The sequence below is a fragment of the Borostomias antarcticus genome (assembly GCF_949987555.1).
Source record: "Borostomias antarcticus genome assembly, chromosome: 21".
Taxonomy (NCBI): domain Eukaryota; kingdom Metazoa; phylum Chordata; class Actinopteri; order Stomiiformes; family Stomiidae; genus Borostomias; species Borostomias antarcticus.
The window spans coordinates 9,794,491-9,817,984 of NC_140254.1; the positions used below are offsets into that span (position 1 = coordinate 9,794,491).

Here is a 23,494-nt window from a genome sequence, read left to right on the forward strand (position 1 = left end):
ATCACGTGGCGGCAAGACCTGTCTTTCAATGGTGCCGTCTTTCAATGGTGCTGTTTGGAAAGTGCCAAAATGGGCTGATTTTTTCCAGCTATCTTGAGAACCGCTGATCCAAACAACATGCATGTCCTTGGGTCTTGAGCAATACACCTGCCCCATATCAACTTCATACAGTGCCCAGTTGTCTAGCAAATCGAGATACAGAGACACGTCACACACGCATAGATGTGGCATTAGTGTATGAAGAAGATGATTAGTGTATGATGATGATGATGGTGACGATGATGATGATGATGATAAACTGATAGGAAGAGTAAACTTGCTAGGTTTAGGCCTAGAAAAGTGGCCGGATGTCTACTAGTCATCTCGTTTCATGTTGAACATCTGCGATGCTTGCTTGACAGGTACAGAAGGACCCCGTTTGGCGCACGCGCACATCGCTTTCATATTAGCTAGACGTCAACGAGTCGGGGCAACCATTCGACAAGCGATTTCTTTTGCGAATGGCTTTTTATAGCTAACAAGTAATGAGTTAGATAACGTTATAAGCGATTATAATTAATTTGAATACTAGCTAAACATTATTAGACGGGGTTTGTCGCTTTTAAAATGGACCAGGAATTTGAGGACATAGATTCAGAGGGCAGGTGGCACAATCTATACATAGTAAGTCTATTAGCTTGTGCTAGCTATGCTAACGTTAGTGCCAGACTAGCAAGGTAGATTAGCTTGCCTAGCAAGTTACGAGCTAGCCAACATCAGACTAGGCTAAAGTTATGCATTAAATATTGTTCATGGCTTAATATTGTTATCTGGCTAACGCTGTCTATATCGCTTTTTAAATATACTTTGTGATAATCCTTGTCTGGCCATTGATGTAACTCAAGAGCGCAAACATTTAACTAGCGAGGCCATAACAGGCTAGCTTAACGTTGGCTAGCTATCTAGTTCAACAACGTGCGCATACGTAGACTTTACTTATGTGACATTTTATCGTCTAACGAGTTGTTGCTTGCTTGCTAGTTAAGGTTAGCTAGTTAGTACCACAAAATTCCTCTTGATGACCGAAGCAAGCAGACAACCAACAATTTTCAACATCTGGAAAAAAAAGAAGAAAGATTCCTTTTACATAGCTAATACAGACAGAAAGCACTGTACAGCCAGGTCATAGCTTGGTACATATATATAGCAGAGAAAGGCAGGGTGTTAAAAGTGTTCTACAGGACTTTCATAACATAATTCTGATAACTGCCTTTATATATGCCTATAGCCTAAATGTCTCAACAAAATTACCCTTTATGTCCACAGGAAATTCGGAACCAGTCCCATGAATGTCCTTTCAAAGTTGCAAAATATCCAGAGAATCGGAACAGGAACAGATACAGAGATGTCAGCCCATGTAAGTCACTTTGACCCCTCACCATCTTACATCTTCACAATCTATTTACTAAGAAGACTTGAACCTAGCCCAATTAACAGTTGGATTCATTCTCCTTATCCCGTTCGACAATCCCCCCCCACCCTGGGATCAATAAACTACTCCGCTGGCAATGTTTTGTTGTGGTGGCCTGCTACGGCTAAATCATTGCTGCCACAGCAAAGGAAAAGGGAAAGCAAAGGGGAAAAATTAAATCCAAACATTTGCAAATATTATTTATGCCTCAAAGCGCTGTCAAAATAATTCCTTTGTCCACATATTTCTTTTGGTAGGCCGGGTAAATACTGTAATGGGGTGGCTGTCGCTCCGGAGGTAGAGCGTGTCGTCCAATGATCGTAGGGTTTGTGGTTCGAATCCCGACTCCTTTCTACATGTCGAAGTGTCCTTGGGCAAGACACTGAACCCCAAATTGCTCCCCATGAGCAGGCTACTACCTTGCATGACAGCGGCCGCCATTTGTGTGTGAATGTGTTTGAATGAGTGAATGAGACGCCATTGTAAAACACAGGATAAAAGTGCATACAATGTCCTAGTGTGGTTGCGGTGATCAAGTTTCTCAGCACTGCGCTTGGGCTGCACAATTAATCGTTATCATGATTTTGGCATCATAGAACCACCCAAACAAGGTTGCCCATTCACCTTCATTCATTTGGATTTGCTCAGGAGCCAAAATATCCGCATTAGATAGAACGATTGATCGAAAAGCCTTATTACATATATCCTGGCGATAAATAGTTACCATCCCAGTCTTGTATGGCTTTTTAAACTATGTAAAGAAAAGAAGACTACAATACCGTGATATCATACCGTTACCGTGCCGCCCCCCCCCCCCGAAATGGTACTGATACTGACTTTAGGCCATACCACCCAGTTCTAGTAGCTTAGTTCTCAAGGTTATCTCTCTGCTTTTTTCCTATAGTTGATCACAGTCGGGTCAAACTGGAGAACGTGGACAACGACTACATCAATGCAAGTTTAGTTCTGATGGAAGAAGCCCAAAGAAGTTACATTTTAACTCAGGTAAATTCTTTATTATCTTTAAGTTTTTATCTTCAATGGATGCTCCTGTTGAGTCCTTATTTGGTTACATCACACAGTTTGTAAAGGAACCAATGTGCAAGGGATGAGCATTGATGAACAGGTTCCATTTCCTGTTCTTGAATTCTATTCCGCTTCCTCAACTGTTCTGCTGTTGACTCCTAGGTTGAATGGGGGTATTTAAATCTTCATTAACCTGAATATAGTTGTACGCCTCTCATTAATGTACAGTACAGCAGTATGCTCCTAAGAGGAGGGCAGGGATCATGTTACTATGAAACTAGTTGCCCAGTCAGTGAAACTATTCTCATAATAAAACTATTTAGAAGAATAATTCTTTGTAATACAGTATGCTAGTGCTCTTGACTCAAAATGTATGGTATGGATGACACGGGGAACACAATTCTAAATCAAATCAAACTTTATATGACTTGACTTTGACTTCACTTTATACGTGAACGTACACAGAGGCTGAGGCAGGTGGCTAATAGCCGCAGCTGTCAACTCTCAGGCATTGAGTGGGAGACCCACGCAAATGACCCTCTTCACACTAGGTGTGCACAAATCCTTGGATAGCATGATTATGATTTAATTTTATTACACAGTTAATTCTGTGAACCAACCATTAAAAAAATCCATACCAGTTGTCCCACGCCAACATCGTACTTGTTGCTTGGCAATTAGCTAGCTAACTAGTAGGGATGGGAATTTCGACTAATTTTAAAACCGAGTAACCTAACCTGATCCTACTCGAGTAACCGATTACTCAAAAAAAAGATTACTCAAAAAAAGATACCGTCCAGACAGAGCGCATTTAACCCCGGCCCCCTCGGAGGGGAATACGTTTTTTTCCGCCGTTATTACCGTGGCGGTGCTTTCATGTCTCGTCCATGCCCTTGCAAATAAACATATTTAAAAGCTGATGTGTGGTTGGATGCATTACTTATCATCAGATTGAATAACCCATAGGTTTTCATGAAGCTATCGGAATCGAAAAACGCAGCCTTTTAATGTGGATGCACTGCCCAGCTCATAGCCTATTAAGCCTATCGTTAGGCTACTCTGAAAACTCTAAGCCTAGCCTACAATATGCAACCAATTTACTAATATAAATTAAGTATTAAACCAAGCCTTTACTGCCGATGCCAGATAACAAGTGAATTAATTTTTAGCGTTATCTAAAAAGCACCGCGGCACTCACTGCCTATTTCCAATTTATTGGACAATAATGGATGTTTTGGCGTCAAGCCTTCATTAGAGAAATGTCCATGCAAAACTAAATAGATTTATTGAACAACAGGCCTATTCATTCAATATGTATGTATAGCAGGCTGGAAAACTATAGGAGTAGGCTATACGCACATGGGCCTGTGCTGGTACTCGCTGTCTTTTTCAGCACCACCTCATTACCAACATGATTAGACTACCGCTAAATGATGGGAGTGCTGCATGGAGCCAGAGTACAAAGTCCACTCACACCACTGCCTACTATGCACAGTATACAGATAAACAAAACCAGAGACCCGGTACCAGCGTTTGATTGTCAAAACAAAACAAATGAAGTGGCATATACTGTATATAGGCTTAAGTCTATAGTTCTCTCATAGGCTACCTACGCTGTAACAGGTTTGAAAGTCCGAGGCTCGATCCATAAAATGCTTTAACACTATGCAAAACCACGGTGTAGTTTGATCCGAAAATGCTTAACAGTATGGAAAACCGAACCATGGACATCTAGCATTAGCAAGCCCATGGGCTAATTATTGCTAGTTTTTGTGACCACGTAACTTTGCACCCAAGAACTGTGTCCATGTAAATAAATATAGCTTTTAAAACGTAACCAGTTAGCTGGCTAGACAGTAATCAACTAGTAATCAGTCATCACTGCCCCTGACAACTGGCTGCATTTATTATTTTTACGATCGGTGCACTTTCAGATATTCCGTTTAATAGCCAGGCAGGGGTTCCCCCGGGATCCCCAGACAGCTGACGAGTCATGCCCTACCTAATATCTGATCAGGGGGTTCCCCCGGGATCCCCAGACAGCTGACGAGTCATGCCCTATCTAATATCTGATCATTGGTTGCCTGAAAGAGCCGCAGTGACGTTGGCAGCACCTTTCTGAAAAGTTGAGATGGCAATGTTTTCAAAAAGCCGGAGCGCTCGAAAAAAGACTCTGTATACAGCGCTTTTCTCCAGGCAGCCGCCAACGCTCTATCCTCTTTGGTAACAATTGAAAAAGGGCACAGGCGCTCAGAAATGCGCGCTTTCACGGCCAAACATGCCATATTGTATAGCCTTTAGATTAACCGAGTAGTATTTATTTTCCGACTAGCAGATTGCCTACTCGGGTACTCGAGAAATCGGTTAACCGTGCACATCCCTACTAACTAGAGTGACAGCAACTGTTGATATGGTCCCCAAGTAGGGCGAGATGTATTTTTAATTAATTTTTATTATTATTATTCTTTTTACAGACTATGAAAATGCAGACTAAACTTTCAAATTATTTACCATACATTGGAATCTGCAAATATTTGAAGATACGCATGCTTATTTGAATATTGGTACACCTAAAATGAACTAGCTGAAAAAAGTTCCAAAGACTGACCCAGTAGGGGCTACAGGTAGCCCCATTGTCCAGAAAAAAGGCCCTGGTCTGGGGCGATAAGAAGGCAGATGTCAAGCTTAGTCAACCGGCTTGCTTATTAAGTTTTTGTGCCATTGCTAATTGATCTATCTAGCTAATTAGCTAGCTGTAATTTTTTGGTTTTGTTTAGGTAATTGCATGAGCTGGCTGGCTAGTGTTTTCCATAGTTAACGTTATATCTGCGGAGCTGTCAATCAAAACACAATCCAAGTCATGGTCTTGAGAAATGGTCTAAACAGCAAAATGAACTGTTTTTTAACTGTTTTCTAAACGTTTATTTCCACCCCGAATTTTGTGGATGCTTAATGAGACCCTAAACTTTGATATCATATATGCATTTTTACTACTTCAAGCCAAGTTTCCTGTGGCTTTAAAGTCGCACTGAAATGAAAAAAGCATTCTGTCCCATTTTGGTTCACATAATTGGTCATAGTGTTGAAAATTACAAAATTCTACTTTTGTTGTAATCTTATATCAAAGTATATAATTTCTTACTTCCTGGAAAACGGTAGGTCATGTGCAATGACGACAACAGGTACCTTAGATTTTAGGCCAATAATCGCACGACATCCACCCATCAATCAACGCTATCCTTCTATCGAATCCGTCTAAAGTTCTTAAAACCCGTCCACTTGTCAATGTTCCAATCAAATTCCTCTAAACATATGTCCCACCCACATAGCTTGTTTGCGTCGGAAATACGTCAAACTACGGAAGTTAGATTATCTCAAACGTCCGTTTCAGTGCGACTTTAAATTGTATTTTCAGAAATCGCCAAAACTGGTTTGAACTCCCTACCATTAGTCACGGAGGGTGTTTTTTTAATGAAACAATGAGTCTGCTCAGTCTAGGGCTGTCCTGAAGACCATTTTACAGGCTTCGAATACTCTTTTGTGTGAACAAACGAATACCGAATCCTATTCGTTCTAAACCCCTAGGTGGCAATATTGCATTATCTATATTTACCAGTGACAAGCTGAGCCATACAGTCCTTTGTCCAACTTTTGCCTCCTGCTACTTGTGTATTGTAAGCTTGCTAGATTGTTTAACTTGCTATCTGACTATTTGTTCATGATTTAATCATGTGTGGGTTTATTTTATCATGGCTTGTGACTGTCAGTTTGCCCAAGTTTAGGTTTCACTTTCGTGTTCTGAGAAGTAGGAAGGTTTCATTTTCCCGTTCTGTCCATAAAATCCATAAATTCTTGAAAATCACTTCCAATTTGGTTTTATAAATAAATATAATAAACTAGAGGCTGATGGTAGCCTACCAAAATCAGTCAAAACTCGAAATGGCTTAAAAAAAAATGTTTGGCTGTTTGCTACCAAACGTAGGGTACGTCATCCTAGTCCACTCTTTGCTCTCAACTCAACTCTTGCCCCACCAGCATGCTTGTGTCACGTTTACAAAGGAAAAATAATATATGCTAGCAAATTAGCAAGCTAGTAGCTAGGTTAGGGCTGTCAATCTAAGAAGCATTTTAGCCTCTGTCTCTCCTCCCCTCAGGTACTGCCACACACAGGTGAGCGTGCGTGCGTGCGTGCGTGCGTGCGTGTGTGTGTGGCAGCAGCACCAGAGCATAGAGACCGAGGCAAAAATGCCCTAACCAGACACCGGCAGAGTGTGTTTTGAGGGCTTTACATATTGTGTATTCGCAAATAACCATTTGGTGTTGTATGAAAAATAGTTTGTAAGAAAAAGGCCTCAGTGGTGGTTTCACAGCAAGGGGAACTGTAACATCTCACATGTCAGGTTGTGGATTCTTTCATGAGGAATCGGGTTTGAGGAGGAAGCAGAGGTGTGTGGCTGACATGATTGGTGCTTCACACTGCAGATCAACACCCTCTTTTATTTCCTCTTTCTGTCAATTGAATAATTGTTATTTTTCCGTGAAGTAGCCCATCTTTTTTTTCATTTACATCAAAGATGATTTGGTAACTGGGAATATCAATGTCAAAATGGCACCATCGTCTTCCAATGCTGTAAAGCCAAATCAACTTTTTTATTTTGTATAACTTTATATTGGTTCCCAGAGTGACCGAAAATAGATTTTCATGAACCATTTATTACCCTGTACCACAATGTACATTGCAGTTAATATTAATGTACAGGTATTCTGCAAGGAAGTCATTGTTGTTGGTGTGTATGTGTTTGTGTGTCGTCACTGACAGGGCCCTCTGAGGAACACCTGCGGTCACTTCTGGTTGATGATTTGGGAGCAGAAGACCAAGGCGGTCATCATGCTCAACAGAGTGATAGAGAAAGGATCAGTGAGTAAATCTAACCACTGTTGCGCCTTATTCAATAATTACTAGGGATGCGAATTTGGGCTATTTTCTTTAACCCCTTGAATAAGACCGTCTCGCTGGCAACATTTTAAAATATAAAAAAAATATTTTTTTAAATCTTCTAAAAATATCTGAAAGCTGAGGAACTGTGCTTTCTAGTAATATAGGGGACATCCAATTCATATTCGGAATGTTGGAACTGTACAAAAATGGCTAACCGATAGTTGACCCTCATTAATCTGTTATTTTCGATTAACCGCTAAGCTTAACTAGTAGAATCACATAATTAGGTAATAAAAATGGAAGCAACTGTAAAACATGGAATATTGCAGAATTTTCCATTATTTGGCTATAATTTATCAAATAAACATCAAACATAAACAGACATGGCGACGAGCATTTGTAGCCTACTTACAGCCTCTTAAAAAGTTAAAGAAGGCTGAGGGCTGAGGCTCTAGACTCATGTTGTGGTACTACAAGTAGGTCTTAACCAGTCTTAAAAGAACCCAGAATAGTGTACAATCATCCTTTCGAAAGCAGAAAGAGGTGGCAGATGAGTGGAGTTATTTTGGGTCTTTGATATAGCTCCTTATTGCACTTGAAGTGTTTTAACAGTATGTCATTTTTTACGCAGATCCTTGAAAGTCAGAAGTACCTAATCATCATAGATATCTATGATTTTCCCTATACCTTTGTTGTCTGCCCATATCTTGAACTCTAGGTCATGAGTCCCCAGTACAAAACATCTGTTGCCCCATATAGGAGAAAAGCACACACATTTTGTATTTGTATCAAAGTATGTCTGTGCTTTAATCCTCCTTAATCTCCACTGTGTTCTTAACAAAGGGGTTTGTGTTGTTTACTTTAACTTATTAGGAGAGCCAGAATACAGGTAAAGATTTAGGGGCCAGGTAGCCCCTTGATTTATCCTTGAGGGGAAATAACGCTTTCATTGCAAAAAAATGTATTTACCTCCAACTCTCTGCAGAACAGACACTCGTCAATTTACAGGTCTCCGGCATGTGTTTTCAGAGAGATAGATAGCAATGGTATCCTAAATGTATTAATCCCCAAGGGGAAATTGTTAAAACCTACAGTAGTTAAGAGACCAGACAGACTCATCTCGGACTTGTGAATCATCTTGTACCTTGTGACCCTCGTGTCACCGATCAGCCATGTAGCGTGAGACTTCACCATACCTCATTTCAAGACAAAGTAGTCATGTACTGTGGTGTGTGCAGTACTGTGATCTGACGACTTTGAAAGTCATGTAGTCCGAACTTGTATGTTAAAATTAGCAAAAACATAATTTTTCCTTTTGGCGAATTTTGGTGCTCTCATTGACATTGATGTGGGGAGCGAGCTGCCTGAAATTCCGACTGTCAGCATAATTTGCAGATGACGGCGTACTAGAAAGATGCACACTATAGGAGGACGCAGCTGCCGATGGTGGTGTAGGTGGACGTTTCTTCTGTCAAGACTTGATATGTGCAGGGCTGGCGAGACGTCCACAGGCATTCATGAGGTCTATGAAGCGCTAACATGGCAAACAAATCCGATGTTAGGTTAAGTGTTAAGTGCAGTCCAAAGTAACTCACATTGCCCCTAAACTAGCAGTAATATTAAATTATTTGTTTATTTAATGTTATCCAATAGAACTGAAATTGTTAGGGTTTGAGCCTGGAGCAGGTAGGACCCAAAATGCAGACGGCAGGCAGGCAATGTACAGTAGAATGTACAATGTACACTACCAAAAAGGCCAGGCCAGGCCAGGAACAGGGGGTGAGCAGGGTGAACCGGGGGTCCGGGGCAGGGGCGAGGGTCCGGGACCAGGGGGTGAGCTGGGGAGAAAAAGGGCTTAAAGAGTCCAGGGGTAGGGATGAGCTTCCTCAGGGTCCAGGGGTAAGGGTCCAGGCCGTGAGCCGGGGGCAAACGACCCAGACCCTAACAGATATTTGTTACCAAATTTTTGGAGACGATTTGGTTCTACTTATTGATGTGATTCTATTGATAATAATAGGAACCAAAATAAAAAAAATAAAAAAAGTAATAAATAATTTTATTTATAAAGCATTGTGAGACAATCTCAAGGTTTGGTACCCAGCCCTATACACTGCTGTGATGGTTTTATGAATACAACTTAAATGCCTGTATGTCTTGTGTATGACAGGAAAAGTGTGCCCAGTACTGGCCGATGCAGGACGAGCGGGAGATGTCCTACAGAGACACGCGGTTCCTGGTGACACTGGTGTCAGAAGATGTCAAGTCCTACTACACCACCAGAGTGCTAGAGCTACAGAATGCTAATGTGAGTCTTCTACTTGTCATTCACCAGGGAAGTTCTATATATAAGTAGGTAGGTCTATATATAGTATCTTTTTCTCTCGGTCTAGAATGTTGTCATTGATTCCAATATAATGAACTTTCCATCCTCAGGCAGTAAAGCTAATTTAGAATGATCATGTGTGGGGAAAGATGTTTAAAGCCACAAGCTTGATAGTTATTGTCTCGAGCCTACTTCTAACTATGCAATTTAGGATCTTATGTACTATACATAATAGTAATCATCTGAAAGTATTAGAAGTTAGTTTCAATCCAAATTCTAAACCCTGATAGCGGGGTTGAATTGGGTCGTGGTTATGATTGGATTTTTTCATTTATGTAGATAATTCTGTGAACCAATCATAAAAAATCCACATCAGTTGGGCTTGTTGCTTGTATCTTGGCAATTAGCTAGCTAACTAGAGTGACAGCAACTGGTGATTTGGTCTCCAAGTAGGGCCTTTTTCACAGATTATGATTATCGTAAACTTTCAAATGATGTCATGCATTGAAATCTGCAAATATTAGAAGAAGATATAGGCTTATGTTGGTACACCTAAAATGAACTAGTAGAAAAAATTGCCACCCCCTCAAAGTTCCAAAGACTGATGCTCTAGGGGGATACACCTCGCCCCGTTGTCCAGAGATGAGGGCCTCTGCTGGTGCGGAGCAACAGCGGACCAAAAAAGCTAATTTTAGTCCCGCTGAAAACATGGGTCTCGGTTCACCTCAACTGAAGCCTGGTGCGCAGCATCACAGGTGTGAATGCAACCCAGAGTCCCCGGGACCAAATATAGGAAGTTCAAGTGAATAATGTTTCATTTTTAACATTATCAAAACGTTATCAAATGACAAGTCACTTCCAAGTTGCAGTGTGTAAACAATAACGTTAGCTAGGTGTTAGCTAGCTAGCTACTGATGTTAGCTCTTCAAAAGATGAGCGCGAGAATGACGTTACTAGCTAACGTCACGCATTGAGCGTGAGACACGCATTTCAGCCTCTTCCCACGCTCACGCGCCACACTTTACAATTCTCAGGTGGAGAAATGACCACCCGCGAAATACTAGCAGTTCAATGCCTATGGGACCTTTATTTTGAAATTACTTGAAAGTACTGGCGCTCCAGTCTGACTTCATGATCCTGCTTCTGTCCAATCGGCGAGCGACCGGTTTGAACACGTGACTTTGTTTGGAAAGTTTGGTGCACTTGAAAAGGCGCAATGTGAACGCAAACCAAATCAATCAAAAATGCAACAATGTTACAATTTCACCCACTTGGTCCGGACCTTGGTCCGCTGGCTTGTCAAGCTGTGTACCATTGCTAATTTATCCATCTGGCTGACTAGGTAGCTGGCAAAACCTTTTGACTAGATGATTGCATGAGATCGCATGTATTTCAGCATTGCTCGCCTAGTGGTCTAAACGGCAAAATTAGCTGTTTTTGAACTAAGTTTTCTAATAGCTCAGAATTATTGTTTTCACTCAGATTTGTGTGGATGCTTAATGAGACCGACACTAAACTTTGATATCATATATGCAATTTTACTATTTGAGCCAAGTTTCCTGTTAAAACCCCATCTACCATGCTACTTTCATTTACTATACAAATTATGTGACTCTTAAGTGATTTCACTCTTTTTACGCAGACGGGGGAGAAAAGAGAGATCTATCACTTTCATTACACAACGTGGCCAGACTTTGGAGTTCCAGAATCGCCAGCATCCTTCCTCAACTTCCTGTTCAAGGTGCGAGAGTCGGGCTCCCTGGGGGCGGACCACGGGCCGGCTGTGGTGCACTGCAGTGCTGGGATTGGTCGGTCAGGAACCTTCTCATTGGTGGACACCTGTCTTGTCCTGGTAAGACCCGTCCTCCTAGATTGGCATCATGTGGTGTCAGCTCTCACAAAGGTTCAAAGCTACTAGCTCTAACATATCGACTGTTTAAGACAAGGCCAGCGCCACTTATGCTCTCAAGCATCAGACTGGTTTGGTTACAATAGGATGACCATTTTTGTAGTAATATTCATGCGAGTTATCTCTTCATAGTTTGGTGGTGGCGATTGATGGAGGATGTTTTTAGAAAAGAAATTCCCTTCCCTCCAGGGTTCAAAATTAACATCCGCCAAGTGCCAAATGCAGGTATATTTTTCATTTGGCGTGTGTGTTTTGGAAGCCACCCGACACTTTGGCAGATGACATTTTTTGCAACAAAATATCAGCATTGATGGTTCAGTGCTTAACAAAATATCAGCCTTTGTGGATCATAGCACGGACAACATTTTTGCAATAAAAAACATTGACGCGGCGCAAGTAAGATCAGCCTGGGTGGCTCATACAGCGCAGTGAACGCACAAGTGAATGAACGGTGCTTGAAAAGAGCACTCTACTCTTGGTGGATCTGCTTGTTGTTGTACATCGAACGAAACAAGTTGTAAAATTATTTGGGGGCCTATCTCTAGCCTGCAAGGTACAGTTACTAGGCTACTAATTGTCTAACATTTCTGTTGAACCAACGTACATAGGCTATTTACAGCAAGCAAACTTGTCATATTTAACAATAGGTTGGCTACTCACTAGATCAATATTTTCAGTGGGGGACAGGACGACAACCCCACCTGTGCTGTGGAACTGTGGCACCAGGAATCTGCTCTGACCACTGTTTTTATTCACCACCATAACATGTTATTATGCAGATTAAATGTACTGTAGGCAACACAAAGGCTTTATATAAATGTTATTTTTGGTCTGGTAAAAAAAAGGTTTGGCGGGTACAATTTTTCATCTACCAGACATTTGGCTGGTGGGCTAAAAAGTTAATTTTGACCCCTGCTTCCCTCCACCCCTACCTTGAACCTGTTGTTTCCCTTCAGATGGAAATGAGGAAAGATCCGTCTTCTGTGGACATCAAGAGCATCCTGCTGGACATGAGAAAGTACCGCATGGGCCTGATCCAAACTCCCGACCAGCTGCGCTTCTCCTACATGGCTGTCCTAGAGGGAGCCAAATGCATCATGGGAGACTCCTCCGTACAGGTAGAATTTCATGTACCCAGAGTACCCGGATAGATAAGATTATTCGTAAGGTACAACAGATTACATGGATAAGAGAACATCTATATAGCACTATATAAGTGCAGTCCATTTACCATTCTTCACCAACATCTGTCGGCCTCAAATCTTCGGTCTCGAAAGTTTGCATTTTCTTTTTTCGTGTGGCCAGTCCTTTGTAGAGATGCACCGATCCACTTTTTTTCAGTTCTGATCTGATTCCGATACCAGAATTTGGGTATCTGACGATAGCAATACCAGCAGTCTTTTTTCTTGAATAATTTATCATTATAGTTTTTGTGCGTGGCTGTAAGCCAGCGCACCTAGGATAGCAAATGTCCAGTAGTTGTCACTCCCTGTTTCCCTCCCTGGCTTCCTCCCTGGTTCCCTCCCAGGCTGCCTCTTCCCCGTTGTTGACCTGCAGTTCTATGTTGCTACCACAAGAGGCAGTGGTCCCAGAACCTGCAGTTCTATGTTGCTACCACAAGAGCATTTACCATTTTCGGCCACAGAAGGGCAGCAACAGCTTTAGACAGTGGTTCCTTGTTCAGTTTCAGCAATTCAATGAGTATTTGAGTTAGGCTATTTAGTTTATTATAGTATAGACCCAATATGACGCGAGGGGGCGGAGTTTGCCACCACGCCACTGTCCATGCCACGGACCCCACAAATCAGCCCCTGAGAGGGCTAGAGAAACACGGTCTTCACCGGTAGGGGCAGATGGGTAGCCCAGAGAGGGCTCCACTGCCCCCGACCCAATATGACGCAAGGGGGCCGAGTCTCACCACCATGCCACGGACCCCACAACTCAGCCCTTGAGTGGGCTAGAGACACAGGGTCTTCACTGGTGGGGGCAGGTGGGTGGCCCGGAGAGAGGTACACTGTCCACGACCAGCTCTGACCTGAGGGGGTGGAGTCTCACCATCACGCCACTATCCACGCCACGGATCCCACAACTCAGCCCCTGAGTGGGCTAGAGACACATTTGTCTTCACCGGTGGGGGCAGGTGGGTAGCCCGGAGAGGGTTCCACTACCCCCTACCCAATATGACGCGAGGGGGCGGAGTCTTGCCACCACGCCACTGTCCATGCCACGGACCCCACAAATCAGCCCCTGGGTGGGCTAGAGACACACTTGTCTTCACCGGTGGGGGCAGGTGGGTAGCCCAGAGAGGGGTCCACAGCCCCCGAACAGCTCTGACCCGAGGGGCTGGAGTCTCGCCATCACGCCACTATCCACGCCACGGATCCCACAACTCAGCCCCTGAGTGGGCTAGAGACACACTTGTCTTCACCAGTGGGGGCAGGTGGGTAGCCCAGAGAGGGGTCCACAGCCCCCGACCCAATATGACACGAGGGGGCGGAGTCTTGCCACAAGGATCCCACAACTCAGCCCCTGAGTGGGCTAGAGACCCACGGTCTTCGCAAGTGGGTGCAAGGAGATTGCCTGGAAGTAACTGCACTACACCCGAACCGCTCTGAGGCGAGGGGGCGGAGTCTTGCCACCACGCCACGGACCCCACGGCCAATGGGCCTAGGATATAGACAATTAACTACCGGTGGAATGGTGGTGGAGCATCCATCAAGAACCCGCTGTAGGTCCGCTAGCCTTGTGTTATATTCCGCCGGAGGTCCGCCAACTCGTCCATCGGGGATCGGGGTTTATCCCTTACCTTTGTCCAGAAACAGAAGTTGAACCAATTGCAGCAAAATAGCTAACGTTACAGAAGCTGCTGCTAGTTGTTGTGAGCTCATGAGCTAACTGGCTATCTCGCTCTTATTGTGCAGGATTAGCATTGGAAGCATTGGAACTGATGTGTCCAGTCAACAAGACCTATCTTAATTTCAGACATAATTTAATGTAATTTCAATTCACAGTTATTTCAGTGGCTTGACGAGCTTCCGTCCTACCAGTCCTGAACAGAAACAAGCCAGCCACGCACATAAGCCAGACTGGACGGGGCCTGGTTGTTATTAGGATGTCTTTTATCTTGTTGTTGAGGAGCCAAAACATAATAATTTTACTCATCAATTTTACCCAACATATGGTTACTTGTATATTGGATGTAGGTCTAACAATGAAAGAATCCTTGAATCCTAGTCTATATATTCACTTTATCATATCAGCGCCTACTTTCATCAAATAAAAAGTTAATTTTAAAAGCTTGGGATGAGACCCTCTGTCTGCTCTGCTCTCCTGTCACTCACTCCGCACCTGCAACAGAGTAGGTCTCAGCCTCAGTAGAGAGCAACAGTGTCATATTTCACTGACAAGAGTAAGGAGAGGGAGAAATGGCTCTAGTTTACAGATTGCCTTATTAATGTTATCAGGTCCCCTATTAGCACTGACTTTAAATCCGAAATATTGCCAAATAGGTGCATTTACCGTCCGTCCGATGTTTGTTAATGCAATATCTCGGGAACGCATTGACGGAATTTCTTGCCCTTTGGTACAAATGTTCACTGGCACTCCAGGATGAATTGCTTAGATCGTGGGGGTCAAAGGTCAAAGTTCAAGGTCACTGTGACCTCACAAAATGTGTTTTTGGCCTGATGAACACAATATCTCAAAGACTTAACGGAATTTGTTCATATTTGGGTTAACTGTCCAGTTGGACTCAAGGATTAACTGATTACATTGTGGGGGCCAAAGGTCAAGGGTCACTGACCCCACAAAAGGTGTTTTTGGCCTGCTGAACACGATATCTCAAGAACCGCTTGACAGAATTTTTACATATTTGGCCAAATGTCCAGTTGGACTTAATTAGATTAATTGGATTCGATTTTGGTATTCAAATGTCAAAGGTCAAGGTCACCGTGACATCACAAAAGGCACTTTTGAACGCTGATGCTAGCTAGCTAATGCTAATGCTAGTGCTAGCTAGCTAATTCTAACACTAATGATAGCTTTAGCTAGCTTTAGCGTTAGCATTAGCGTTAGCATTAGCGTTAGCATTAGCGTTAGCGTTAGCATTAGCGTTAGCTAGCTAGCATTAGCGTTAGGGTTAGGTTAGCAGTTAGTCAGGGTTTGGGTTAGTTAGGTTAACTGCAACTGGCATTGTTGGGCGGAGGCATTTAGCCGCTACGTGGTTTTTCTAGTTTCAGCATGACATTTGTTTTTGCACCAAATGTTTGCAAACATAAGCAAACGGTCTGAAAGGTAGGCTATTTTTGTAGCCTATTGTGAATGATTGAATACCGGAGCTTTTTCACTTCATCTGGATCAGTAGGTTGGATCGGTGACCTCAGGCCGATACCCGATCCATGAACCACATCTGGATCGGAGCCCGATCCCGGTACCGGATCAGATCGGTCCCATCTCTAGATCTTTGCTCAGTGATATGGGCTTTGGCAGACTGCCCAGTTTATTCGTCTCTCGTATCTGTCAAGTGGATTAATGCCCTGAACAGACGTTTGCATTTGCAAAGTTGCCGGCAAATCATGTGTAGTAGGCAGCCAAAGCAAGACACTGGAGCTTTCATAAAGTCTGCACGTTTATTGCAGGGCGGTGACTGACGTTTCGACAAGCGTCTTCCTCGATTGCCAGTGTCTTGCTTCAGATAATCTTTTAGAAGTGCCCAGGTAAAAAGCTTTTTTGTGTGCAGTCAATTTACCATTCATTACCATATATTATGTTGAATGACTCTTTCAGAACTAAGTAACGGAAATGGATCAGGTTGTCATTGCGACTGCAGCACAAACAATACCACTTGGAAACACTTGGGCGGACTTGGGCGGAACGTTGAAAACTTGAAAACTTGTCAGTATCTTTTTAAAAGCTTAAAGCTGCATAAGAACTTTTTATTGTTAAATATTCTGGGTTTTCTGCTAATAGTTTATGAACTGTCCTTAGCAAGAAAAATCATTTTTGTGACATGAGACTGCATGAGACCCTGTGAATTTATTATTTTATTTCAGAATTTCAGTGTACCGGCTAGTAGACTATACTGTTAATATACTGCTAGTATACTGCTAGTGTACTACTAGTATTCTGCAGTTTTTATCACAACCAGAAGGGCCGCCAAAGTGCTGAGTTCTCATGCAGCATTAATTGTAAATCAGGCCACCAATATTGTTAATACCTCACTCCTTTCCTCTGCTTCTCCCTGCAGAAACGCTGGCGTGAGCTGTCCAAGGAGGACCAGGAGCCGGCGTCTGACTCGCCCCCGCCGGCCCACCCCCAGCCAGACAAGTGTCAGTCAGATAGGTACAATGGCATCCGGGGGTCCCACGGGGATGAAGGGGACGTCACTGAGGTGGGCCGCAAGGCTGTGGCAGAGGTCACCTGCAAGGAACAGGACTTAGATGGGGGCACAGCCAAGTGAGTGAGTGTGTAAGCGAGTGAAAGTGTTTGAGAGCACGCGTGTGTGAGCGTGAGCATTTTCTAAAATAACTCTTCGTCACTAATTAGTCTTTTTTCAAACAAATTTGTTTAGGCTAATGAATGATATAACCATTCATTTTACTCATTATTGACTTATCTCACAGTGCGCGTAAGAGACACAGAGACGAGAGGATGTCCAACTCGACACCCAAGACAACCCAGCAAACCAAGCCCAGGATAACTGACCCTGAAAAGAAGAGGAAAAGGTAACTATTTAACATATAAAGGAAACCCAAAACCCATTCATTTTTATAAAGGAAACTCAAAACCCATTCATTTTTATAAAGGTAACTCAACACCCATTCATTTTTTCCATGTGATTATCTGAGTACCCGAGAAGGTTGCCGTGGTTTTCGGTGACGCGGGTGTTCGGAGATACACCGGTCATACACCGTTGCATTACTTGCCCACCACCCCCACCATCTTCCTCTTCTCTGAACTACAGTATTGATCATATCACGGCATTTAACATTTCACATTGTGAAATGACCATTATTAACCATTGTCAGACAGTTGTCTTGCCATGTCACCCCCCTTTCCTTAAAAATACTAGTTAAATATTGATTACATAAGTCTTCATGTATCTTTACAAAGGCTAGGATTGCATTTTTATAGTAGGGCTGCACGATATTGACGAAAACAAACATTGCAGCAATATACTTTTTTTGCGATATATATTGCGATATGTATAACAAGGCGTGGGAGCCCCCGATTGTTTCTCGTCATTTTCTCTAATCTTGCTAATTGCTACTTGTGCTGTCGCCAGGCTTGATGTTACATCAGCCTTTTGGTAGCCGAAGTAACGCCAAATGTCAGACGTTGCCTTTCTTTTAACCACTAAATCGTCCCCTTTCTCTGTCATTTTCATTTTATTCGACTTGTGCTCGCCTTTCAGCGGGGCAGGGCAGGACTGCTGAGCATCATTTAAAAACTCAACTAAAACTAACTAAAATTGTGATTGGTCTGAATCATTCATGTTATGTCAGACAGACTACAGTATAGTGTTGTCACGATACCAAAATTACAACTTCGATACGATACCTGCTAAAAATATCTCGATACCTATACTGAAACGATAACACGGCACAAACGTAAAACATCAGGAAAAGTATGCTAATGGAATAATACAATGTCAGGTGTAGCCTACTGATCTCGGTGTTTGCTGTCTGCTGAGGTGGAGAAGGAATGTGAACTGTGAAACTAAATAAATTACATACATTTAATTGTATTATTTTATTCATTAAATTAATTTTAAAAAATCTTATTTGTAAAATAATGAGCTTGGGAGGCTACAATTATAAGCTGAAAGTGTCTGCTCCACTAGTCTGACACTCAGATTGAATTGCTATTCCGATTCAGGGGCGGGAGCCAGGCTACTGATGCTCTCCTTCACTCTGTCCGCGCGCAGCAGAGCGGGTCGCGGCCTCGCAGCACAGAGCAATGGTGTTCACGTTACGGCATGACGAACTCCTGAGTTTACAGATTGACTCATTGATGTTATGAGGTTCCCCAGCTATTAGCATTGGGTTTAAATCTGAAATATTGGCAAATAGGCACTTTTGCTTTTGGAAATCCTCCGCCGCCGTCTAGAGTAACCAACTGAGCAGCCCTCAGCCCTTTTACGTTCCTTCGCGAATGGTCTTTGCAAACTACAAAAAATAGACAAGACAAAAATAGGCAATATGCTATACAACATTGATAAAATGAGTTTCCTAATTATATGATTTATAAGACTGTGATGACTGATTGGTTCCATACATAGCCGCGAGAATGTATTTTGAGCAGGATGCTGCTGACCGAAGTCCATCCCAATCTCTCTAAAATGCACGGTTGCGCAGCATTGTAAAAAGTAGGCCTATCTGTATTTCATTTTGTTAGGATATTCTATTCGATTTGAATATGTTCTGCTATTCTAAGCTGTTCTATCTATGTTATTCTTTTATGCATTATAATAGTCAAAACGCAATTTCCAAAGGTCAGAGTAGAGAGATAGAAAAAGCCAGCTGGTATCGATAGTGCGGAAAGTATCAATAGCCTACTGTGGAAAATTAGTAGGCTATTGATTTTTTAATTATCATGACGTGTTTAAGTTTGACTACATAGCAGGAGAAAAATTGCAGGCCCAGCGATGTGACTATTGCGCAAGCACACATCGCAATGGCGATGAGTAAACGATATATCGTACAGCCCTATTTTATAGCCTATATTTACCATGAATAAAATATTTATATATTTAAAATATTAAACTGGATCTTATCCAGTTGCTTGTGACAAATTCCCTTTACCGGCAAATGACTTGTGGTTAAGAAGCCAAGTCTAGCCTATTTGATGATGTCATCAACTCGCTGTGTCTGGCTTGCTAGACCTGACAAAGTTCTTAGTTTCATTGATGGTGCCCCTTGAAAAACTGCTCAGTAGAGCATTTTCTAGGAAGGTTTTTTTGTTTTTGTTTTGTTTTTTGGCTGTGTGTGACTTGTGTTCCAGTAATAGAATTTGATCCAGGGTATTCTTGTTGTAAACCTTTTGTTGTCATTGTTCTCTTGGACAGTTTGGGCTGCATTTGCTGTACATGACCCTGAGTGCTGGCCAGTGGGGGTGCTGTAACTTTGTCCTTCTCTGGGACTGCGGCACCACGAAGACTTTGTAGAAAACCAGTTTACTCGCAGCTTTAAAAAAGAAGCCCAGACTTGTATGTTGGAGTGTTTCTCTTGGGTTTTTGCTGGTTTGCGTGTGATGGCTTGGGTGTTGTTGATGAGCTGTATCTGGAATGGGCTGCCCTGTAGCATGGAGTGTTTGAGTTTTTTGTATGCAGTCTCTTGGTTTAAACCCCAGTTAAAGGTGTAGTCCGTGGAATGTTGAATAACGAGGCTTGATTTTGCTCCCCAGCGGCCATGGAGATCAAACGGTTCCAGGCTAGATCAATGCCAGCAGCTTTGTGTGGTGTTGCTCAGTAGCCCATCTTTATAAACACAGCATGAGCGAGGCCTTTGGTATGCAAAACCACAAGTACTGTAGCAATGTCATTTATTTCTTAGCGCTCTGACAGGTGTTGTTATTTTCATTGTCATAAAGGAATTCCCTATTTCTTATGTAAATACCATTCTGGAGAAGAATGCAACAAAGTAATTTAGACCGAATTTGAGAATTTTGCCAGATCAACGGCTACCTAATTGGGTTACTTGTGGGCATTTGGTAAAGATAACTTGAGATGATGCATGTGAAAAAGCTGGCTATTTGAAGGACAGGTTTAGACTAAAGACTACTGTGACATTTTTAGGATTTGTTTAAACCATTTTATTGAACCGTATTCTTCCAGTCCCACAGACACTTTTACTGGTAGTTGTCCTTTAATGATCTACTCTTAACAAAATGTTGGTCAACTATATGGAACTCTGTTGTCTTGTGTGTGACTATACTGCATATTTCTGCAGTGTGCCCCTAAGTGTCACGTTCTCGGGGATTTAAGCATGTTAATGTTCGAAGGATGTTTTGTTTTTTTAAATTGCACCGCTTGTGTATAAGGTTTGGGAGTTGGCGTGTTGTTTTGATTGAAGACATTGCCCACCTCTATAGTGGCAGACAGCAACAGGATCAGCTTTCTTACAATGTATACACAATATATACACATGTAGTGGAGCGGCAACACGTTCCATCCATTTAGAGGTCTCGTGCTGATGGGTCCCGTGCTGACTCGACTGGAAATGGCACAAGAGTGGGCAAGCAGCAAATGATGGTGTTTATCCAGATACTGATGACGGTGATCCAATGATACCTCATGTTCTGTTCATCCACATAAACTCATTTTAAACTGTTCGGCTCACTCACTCAAAGATGAAGTTAGAACTTGATGCTGCATTCATTGATTTTATTTTACCACTAGATGGCAGTAAGGGACTCGCAGAAACTTGTTTACAAACAGATGGCTAAAACGAATGGCCAGAGCCATATACTGTAAGGCACAGCGGTGGAACAAAGGCACAGGCCAGCTATTGACAACAGGTAGAAATGCTGGAATAACAACAGCCAGGCGACCGGTAGGGGTGAGTCACTGAAGTAGGACGCTATTAGGATGCTATGGCTCAATGAAACAATCTGATATCAGGTGGTTTCTATTCGTTTTGACAATGTGAATAAAATAAATGAATGCAGCTTTACATAAGCATGGCAATTTGTAGTTACCAAGCTAAAACATTAATTTGGTTGTTCAGTCTCACCAGTTCCTTTGATCAGTTGTTACCAGTTGTGTCCATGCCGCTGATATTTTTTTAATTCCATTTTAAGTTTATATCTTGTTTGCATTTTCAGTTTGCCATGTTGTTTTTTTCTGACAGGGCAAGAACCACTGATGCCTAACTCACTCCACCAGCGGCCATACAAGAGCTCTGGCAGCAAAGATGACTTCGGCAGGGATCTCCAGCCCTACAGTACCCCAACCTGGTCCACCTTACTCCCAACCTGGTCCACCTCACTCCCAACCTGGTCCACCTCACTCCCAACCTGGTCCACCTCACTCCCAACCTGGTCCACCTCACTCCCAACCTGGTCCACCTCACTCCCAACCTGGTCCACCTCACTCCCAACCTGGTCCACCTTACTCCAAACCTGGTCCTATTCTTCTCTCTCCATCCCTAACCCAACCTTGGTCACCATACCCCCCAAAAAAGATCAGATTGTTCTCCCTTCATCCTTAACACAACCATGTCCAATTCCCAGTGTTGAACCATGACTATTGGGCCTAGGCCTTCAGTGGGACCAAAAATCCCACAAAACGTTGAAAACAACAAACACAGCATCAACAATGCTCACAATGTTAGATTTTGTGGTTGGACCATTCAGCTCAGGAAACAAAAGGCATTTTCAAGATATTAAATTAAACCAGTCCCGATTCGCACTACGGGTCAATTCTCGCGCTTGCTGCTAGCTAGTGTGACGTATGCCAGGGCCTTGGTGAAGGCACGGAAGTCATGGAAATATTGTGGAAAAAATGTCCCACCTTAAAAAAAATCAATGTGATAATCCACCTGTCATTCCACAAATCCGGTTTGATACACTTGAACGGCAAAGCCTTCAGTTGTGCCACTGAAGTCCTAGTCAAGAGCAGCCACAGTTAGCGACGTTATTCTACCCAGAGACAGCCAAATAAATCCTGATTGTGACTTTTTTCCTATTCGGTAAAAAAATTAACCCTTTTCTTTTCAAAACAACGTAAATCATAACCGAACCGATAAGATATAATTATATCTTCATTAAAGAATACATTTTAAGTTTTTATTTTATACTTTTGTCTTAGGCATGAAGGCTTAGAAAGCCTGATCAGTTCTCCTCTGCCAATTCCTCTCCTAACCTTATCTTACCCTCTCTGACACCTGTCCAATGGATTCAGCCGTACCCACAGCACCCTCCCTTCCCAGTCCTAACACCAACAATAGAGCTGGTGGGAATCGCAATTCATGTAAGAATCACAAAATCACGATTGTTGATCGATTCACAATTTGCGGAGAGGGATTACGTTCCCCCTTCCCTACCAAATTTTTTTAAACTATTTATTTTCGTATTTATCCCATTTTCACCCAATTTGGTTTTCAGTCCATTTTTTTGCACTTAAGTTAAGTTTTGTCAAAATGTGCTGGGAGTCCAACACAGGTGGAATACATTTGTGCTTGGGGTGTAATTTAATACTGTAGTCAAATAGTGGAAAAGTCATTGAAAATGATACTGTGTAAATCATCAATAATACATTATAATCGATAATCATCATTAATCAAAAATCATTTCGAAATCAGTCCATGACCCCAAGAATCGAAATTGAATTGTGATATCACTACCGATTCCCACCCTTACCAATACCCTCTCCCTTCTCAGCCCTACCTTAACACCCCACCCCCACTCTCCTCTCCCTCCCAACGTCATTCTTAACTGTTTACAGTACACACTTCAACATTCTTTGAAGGAAGAACATTTGAATAATGAACACACCAGCCTATTACCTGGCACTGCTCGTAGAGTGTGTCACAATAATGCGTCATCACAGTTTGGGATTTGGATTTCAATGCTTTATTATTTTCACTTTTTGTCATTCTATTTTGCTTTGCATTGACAAAGGCAGAACAAATTATCTGAAACTGGGGGCTATGCATTGCTTATTTGTAATGCTTGTTCATACCTGTATTTTTAGAGAATTTTTTTCAGAGGCAAAAATGAAATGTTATATTTTTTATAAGAAATTACTTGAAATTTCCTATTGTGTCAGAGTGAAAGCAGATTGCTCGCGCCATGTGCGAGGAATTCAGTGGCATGTGATGTTTCCATTATGTACTGTACATAGTGTTC

At 42.4% G+C, this 23,494-nt stretch overlaps 1 protein-coding gene across 1 annotated transcript; it reads left to right on the forward strand.

The window, feature by feature from the left end:
* The first annotated feature begins 528 nt into the window (after positions 1-528).
* On the forward strand, positions 529-23,345 carry ptpn2b (protein tyrosine phosphatase non-receptor type 2b). The gene is made up of 10 exons (XM_084455475.1): positions 529-663; positions 1,306-1,396; positions 2,355-2,455; positions 7,296-7,394; positions 9,583-9,720; positions 11,381-11,590; positions 12,604-12,765; positions 16,893-17,101; positions 17,269-17,370; positions 21,496-23,345. Exons 1-10 carry the CDS (start codon positions 607-609, stop codon positions 21,515-21,517), a joined length of 1,191 nt encoding a protein of 396 aa, XP_084311601.1. The 5' UTR covers positions 529-606; the 3' UTR covers positions 21,518-23,345.
* The last annotated feature ends 149 nt before the right edge of the window (positions 23,346-23,494 follow it).

Coding starts and splice junctions, on each gene's coding strand:
- ptpn2b (XM_084455475.1), top strand. CDS start 607: ATGGACCAGGAATTTGAGGACATAGATTCAGAGGGCAGGTGGCACAAT. Junction 1,397..2,354: donor ATACAGAGATGTCAGCCCAT/GTAAGTCACTTT, acceptor TTTTTCCTATAG/TTGATCACAGTCGGGTCAAA. Junction 11,591..12,603: donor TGGACACCTGTCTTGTCCTG/GTAAGACCCGTC, acceptor GTTTCCCTTCAG/ATGGAAATGAGGAAAGATCC.